We start from the raw sequence: 5,433 nt of genomic DNA, 5'->3' as shown, positions 1-5,433 counted from the left end.
ACGTGTGTGTGTGTGTGTGTGTGTTTTTGTTTGTTGGTTAGTTTTTTTTTTATACTTTACGAAAAAGGAAGAAAATTGTAGCAGAAAAAAAATGTGTTATTGATGGGTACCAGCGGGGCATATATTATTTTTATTTTTATTTTTATTTTTTGTGTGTTCTTTTAACTTGTGTGTTTGTTACTTTTTGTGTAGCGGGTCACTAAGTTGTTTTCTCACACCCGAATGGTTTCGTGGACGCTGCATACCGCTTCATGACGGCGAGGATAGGCATAACTGAATCAAACCTGGGCGATGTGGAAATTGGGAGGAAGCGGGAGATGTGGTCAAAAGTTCAGGAGCAACTGGCGACACATGTTTGTGTTCCACGCACCGTCGGGCTTCTGGAGCAGTACACAGAGGGGGACACAGAGAAGGTGAACTCATTCACTCCTTCCTTTGCGCTTCCGCAAGGTCTTCTGGAGGAATTTGATGCGTCTATTTTACTTGGGCCACAGTTGCGGCGTGACGCTGAGCACCGGAAGACTGTGTTGCCTTTACCTCTCTTGCCGTTGCGTTACGTGGGCGGGGTTGACATCACTTATGTGAAGGGGACAAATCTCGCTGTGGCCTGCCTCGTCATCATGGAGTACCCAGCCATGCGGGTGTGCCGTACAATCTTTCACCAATGCGAGGTGACGGAGCCGTACATACCCGGTTTTTTAGCCTTTCGCGAGGTTGTGCCACTCGTAGAGTTGATAAAAAAGATAAGAGTCGAATCTTGTGAGGAGGAAACGCCTGCTTATCCACAGCTTCTCCTCGTGGACGGCTGCGGAGTACAGCACCCGCTCCGCTGCGGACTTGCCAGTCATGTGGGTGTTATTCTGGATATCCCTACGATTGGCTGTGCAAAAAAGTTTATGGCAGTGGACGGTATGACACGCGAATCAATGCATCTTCTCTTTGAGACCAATGCTGATGATGCACATGAGGCTAAAAAGGAGAGTCTGGCACCTCTTGTGAAACCAATGATTGGGCGGAGTGGTGCGCTGTGGGGCTACGCAGCCACACCAAACCCCAGTGTCAGGAATCCCATTTTTATTTCTCCCGGTCATCGTGTCGGATACGCTGAAGCAGCTGCGTTGGCGCTCTCCATGTGTAAGTACCGCGTCCCTGAGCCCATTCGCGTCGCGGATCTTAGTTCCCGTGATTACATTCGACGCATGAATCTAAGGTGAAGTGAGGCGAATAGTAGGGGTGATGTGCGAGGTGGTGGAAATGTGGGCCGCTTCTGTTGCACCATTAATGCCGGCTTGTACGCGCATACCCTTCCGTGAGTGGTATGAAGAAAGGAAAGGAGAAGAAAGAGCGAAGGAATCGTTTGTACGTTATTGGTTTTAAGTTTATTATTGTTAGGAATGTACCTGAAGAAAAGCGTGCGCCCAGAGTATACCGATTAAATGAATGGGGAATTCGTTCATGCATGTTTTTTTTTTCAACTTATGAGTTAATGTTCTTGTTGTTTTTTAGGTTTTATTAGGCCGACAATTATATATTTTGTCTGTTGAAGTTTTGTTATTATTATTTTTTCCCCTCCATCATAAAACGCTGCCGGTGCACTGTGTGCGAGGGGGACCAGTAATTGTTGGCCACACCAGAGACTTGACACTTTGGCAGTTTATGGCGAGGCCGGTTATTGCGGGATGCCTCATTAGTTAACGTATGCGTTTGTCCGTTGGTAATACAACTTATTTGGGTTGAAGTGCTGGGAGCTATGAGCCAGGCAGTTTCTTTTGTTTTGTTTTTTCTTCATGGAGGCCCACGTTGCAGGCCTTCAGGCACTTATTTCGTCTGTTTTTTTTTTTTCCTTTTTGTAAGAGCAATAACAAATTTAGTGGGTTTAGAAGGGATGATATTTTTGTTTTTTGTGTGTATCACAGGATGGGTTTTCTGGTCCCTTTACGGCTGCTGTGCCTACCGCCACAGGGCGGTTGCAGGGAAAACCGTTCTGATCATTGGTGGTTCCTCGCCGCTGGGGAGGTGCCTCGTCATGCGCTTCCTGCAGCTCGGTGCCAAAGTTATTGTATGGGACGGCGACAAGGGGAGGTTGAATAAGCTTGTGGAGGAGTTCGGCCCTACCAACCCAAATCAAGATGAGGAGGGGGAATGCACACTAGGTGATGACACACATTTGACCCCGAAGATGATGGAGACGTGCAAGGATGAGCAGTTTTCGATGAGTGTTGTTGATTTGGCAAGCCGCGTTCAACTGCAACGTGCAGCAAAACGACTGGGGTCTGTACATATCATTGTGAATGCTGCAGATTTGTGTGGTTCTAGACATTTTTTTGATCGAAGCGATGAGTCCAGTGAAAGAATTTTGTTGAGCAATGCTCTGTGCTCAATCGTTCTTGCTAGGGCATTGTTACCAGGGATGCTGCAGCAGAAGGATGGCCACTTTGTCACCATCACCAGTGCAGCAGGGGTGATGGGGAACGCCAAGCATCCTGACTATGCTGCCTCACACTGGGCCTCTGTTGGGGCACACGAAAGCTTACAGCTACTGATTAGAGAGATGAAAGGAAGCAGAAACGTGCGCACAACGCTTTGTTGCTCTTTCAGTAGCTTTCGAGCCGCCTCAACGGTGCCACGTTTTTCATTTGTTGATGAGAATCAATTGGTGGATGAAAAAAAAAACTAACGTCCTCCACTGACAGGCTGCTCTCTCCATTTTCCTTTTGGTCACGTTCCACCACCCTTGAAGATGTGGCGGATAGCTTCATTTGGGCGATATGCCATGGCGTGGAGCGGGTTTACATTCCAGGCACGTTGGTGTTCTTACCGTTGCTTCGTGTGCTTCCCGTGCCGTGGTTTATGGCGATGGTTTCTCAGCCCACGCCCGGGAATCTGCGATCCAACTGGTGAGTCCCACACGCTGCCTCTCACATCAAATCCAACTAGTAAGAACAAGCGAGAATGCTTTGTTGACGGATGTAGTTTTATTTGCAGGGTTGTTGTTTGGCTTTCTGTGCGGTGTACGCGCGTTTCTCTACTTTACATCCCGTTTGTATTTCAAAAAGTGAATAAGTAAATATTTTTGCTGTTCTTGCATGATTGTTTTCCCCCTTTACTTACTTCTCACACGATTGGAAGAAAACGCAAGACAGCAAGGAAGAAAAGCGGAAATTGTCTGCTTCGCCTCGAACGCATGGCGTCCTGGTATGTGTTAGAACCCTCGGTGATGTCGACACGCGCTGTAAACAGACTGGAGAGTGTTTCAACACGCAAGTCGAAAGCACCGGCACACAAATCTCAACTTAAACTTTCCATTGGCGATCCCACACATGACGGCAATCTTGTGGCGCCTACTGTCGTGGTCGACGCTTTTGTGCGGTGCGTGGAGGGTAACCAGCACAACAAGTATCCACCTGTGGCGGGTTTGCCTGAGGCACGTCAGGCGGTGGCGGAGTATTGGGGGAAAAACTTTGCGGAACAACAGGCAGCGCACTGCAAGGCGGAAAATGTTTTAATTTCATGTGGCGTGTCGCATGCTCTTGTCATGGCTTTGACGGCATTGTGTGATGAGGGGGACAACATACTTGTCCCGATGCCCTGTTTTCCTTTTTATGACTTTATGTCTGATATCCATGCAGTTGAGGCGAGGCATTATCGTTGTAAGGAAGATGGTAACTGGGAGATTGACTTTGATCATTTGCGAAGCCTTGTTGATGGTAAGACGAAGGCGATTTTGGTGAACAATCCCTCTAACCCGTCTGGCAGTAACTTTTCGCGGCAACACATTGCGGAGCTTATCCGTGTGTGTGAGGAACTGCGTCTCCCGCTGATTTCGGATGAGGTCTACGCGGGACTGGTGTTTTCCGGTGAAGCGTTTACCTCCGTGGCGGCATTTGACACGCACGTGCCGCGCTTCATTCTGAGCGGCCTTTCAAAGGTGTTTATGATCCCTGGATGGCGCCTTGGCTGGGTCCTTCTCATGGACACACACGGCTACGCCAAGTCTGTCGTGCGTGGGATGCTGAACCTCTGCTCCATAACGCTGGGCCCATGTGCATTGGTTCAAGGGGCACTACCAGCGATTTTGTCCCAGACACCGGAGTCGTACTTTGCGCGAAACATTGAGGAGCTGCGTGAGAATGCGATTTGTCTTGCTGATGCGATACAACACTCTCCCGGCCTGTCGTGCACAGTGCCGCAGGGATCGATGTTTATCATGGTGAAGGTCAACACCGACCTCTTCGAAGACATCAAAGATGACTTTTCCTTTTACGAAAAGCTAGAGGATGAAGAGAATGTGCAGGTGGTCCCTGGAGAGTTCTTTCACATGCATGGCTACTTCCGCGTCGTTGTGTCGCGCCCAAAAAAGGTTGTGGTTGAGGTCGCTGCACGCATTCATAACTTTTGCGAGCGACACAAAAAGCGCGATGGGGCGGAAGGAAGAAGCAGCAAATAGAAGCAAAAAAAAATAAAGAGGTAAGCTGAACCTTATCGGGGTGCGGTAAACCGAGGATGTCTGTGGTGGTGGGGGGGAGGGAGAGGGAGAAGGCAATGGTGAAGCAAACAGGACTGGCGCCAAAGGAAGGTGCGTAAGTATGCAGACATTCTGGTGCGTAGGGACACAAAGTGCTCCCGGACCCCGCTGTGAACGGGGGAGGGGGTGCTGCGGAAACATAATTTTGTGGACCTACCCACGACGTGTTGGTGGTGGTGTTTTGCTTCTTTGGTCGGTTTTCCACTTGGTGTATTTGCCGATGGATTGCAGTTTCACCAAAAGCCGCCGCCACCATGACTATATTCTTTGTTTTGATTCAGATGTTTTTTTTTTCTTTTTTATATTGCCGTTTTTGTGTTTTTGTTTTATTTTTCAAAGATATTATTTACACGTTACAGTTCAACCTGTAATAAGTATATGTACATGTGTAAATCTTTTTTTGTTGTAAACACATGCCGGAGAATGTTGCGGTCTCGCTCGCCCACTTTGTGTATGAGCGTGTAGGTATGCACATATGTGGTTTGGCGGATGTGTCATACCGCTATAACGAATATATTGATGTCAGTTGGCGTAGGTATTTCTCACGCTGAATGGGTGGCGAGAGAGGAAGGACATAGCAAAACAGGGGAGAGGGGGGAACGATTAAGGGAAGGAAGGAATAGAAGTATTTGACCGAGAAGTATGACACCACGCTGGATTACACGAGCTTAACATCACAATTGCATTTTTTTTTGCACACCGCCTCGTATTCCGCCTTTTTTTTTTTCCTCTCTCTTCTCTTTGATACACACAACTGTGCTGAGGAATAAAAAGAGCATTTATTGGAAAAGAAACAGGCAAAGGCTGTACTTCATATAAAGTCATCCCGCTACCGTGCGTCGGGATCAGAGTATACTTATCTGTGTTTTACACGTGCTACAAGCTTGGAATAAGGACTGAAAAGTGGT

General features: G+C 47.9%; 4 protein-coding genes across 4 annotated transcripts in view, besides 2 other annotated features; all 4 read left to right on the top strand.

Annotated features, from left to right (window-relative positions):
- Window positions 1-81, top strand: part of TraAM80_04610 (uncharacterized protein) — a gene marked incomplete at both ends in the record, with an annotated part of 489 nt that extends 408 nt beyond the window's left edge. The window contains one exon of the mRNA XM_029381533.1: window positions 1-81. This exon is cut by the window's left edge and continues 408 nt beyond it. Within this exon, the coding sequence (XP_029238659.1) occupies window positions 1-81 (81 nt within the window).
- A 43-nt stretch (window positions 82-124) lies between these two features.
- Window positions 125-186: a sequence feature (GA-rich).
- A 65-nt stretch (window positions 187-251) lies between these two features.
- On the top strand, window positions 252-1,214 carry TraAM80_04609 (endonuclease V; the record flags this gene model as incomplete). Its single annotated transcript, XM_029381532.1, has 1 exon — window positions 252-1,214. The coding sequence occupies one exon, from the start codon at window positions 252-254 to the stop codon at window positions 1,212-1,214; it is 963 nt and encodes a 320-aa protein (XP_029238658.1).
- A 671-nt stretch (window positions 1,215-1,885) lies between these two features.
- Window positions 1,886-2,677, top strand: TraAM80_04608 (short-chain dehydrogenase; the record flags this gene model as incomplete). The annotated part of the gene is made up of 1 exon (XM_029381531.1): window positions 1,886-2,677. The coding sequence occupies one exon, from the start codon at window positions 1,886-1,888 to the stop codon at window positions 2,675-2,677; it is 792 nt and encodes a 263-aa protein (XP_029238657.1).
- A 507-nt stretch (window positions 2,678-3,184) lies between these two features.
- On the top strand, window positions 3,185-4,447 carry TraAM80_04607 (putative tyrosine aminotransferase, putative,L-tyrosine:2-oxoglutarate aminotransferase; the record flags this gene model as incomplete). The annotated part of the gene is made up of 1 exon (XM_029381530.1): window positions 3,185-4,447. The coding sequence occupies one exon, from the start codon at window positions 3,185-3,187 to the stop codon at window positions 4,445-4,447; it is 1,263 nt and encodes a 420-aa protein (XP_029238656.1).
- A 362-nt stretch (window positions 4,448-4,809) lies between these two features.
- Window positions 4,810-4,859: a sequence feature (GA-rich).
- Between the last annotated feature and the right edge of the window lie 574 nt (window positions 4,860-5,433).

Source organism: Trypanosoma rangeli, assembly GCF_003719475.1.
Source record: "Trypanosoma rangeli strain AM80 chromosome Unknown Tra_15.4_contig_00137, whole genome shotgun sequence".
NCBI classification, from domain to species: domain Eukaryota; phylum Euglenozoa; class Kinetoplastea; order Trypanosomatida; family Trypanosomatidae; genus Trypanosoma; species Trypanosoma rangeli.
The sequence above is the reverse complement of the archived record's forward strand: the minus strand, read 5'-3'. Positions and strand labels throughout refer to the sequence as shown.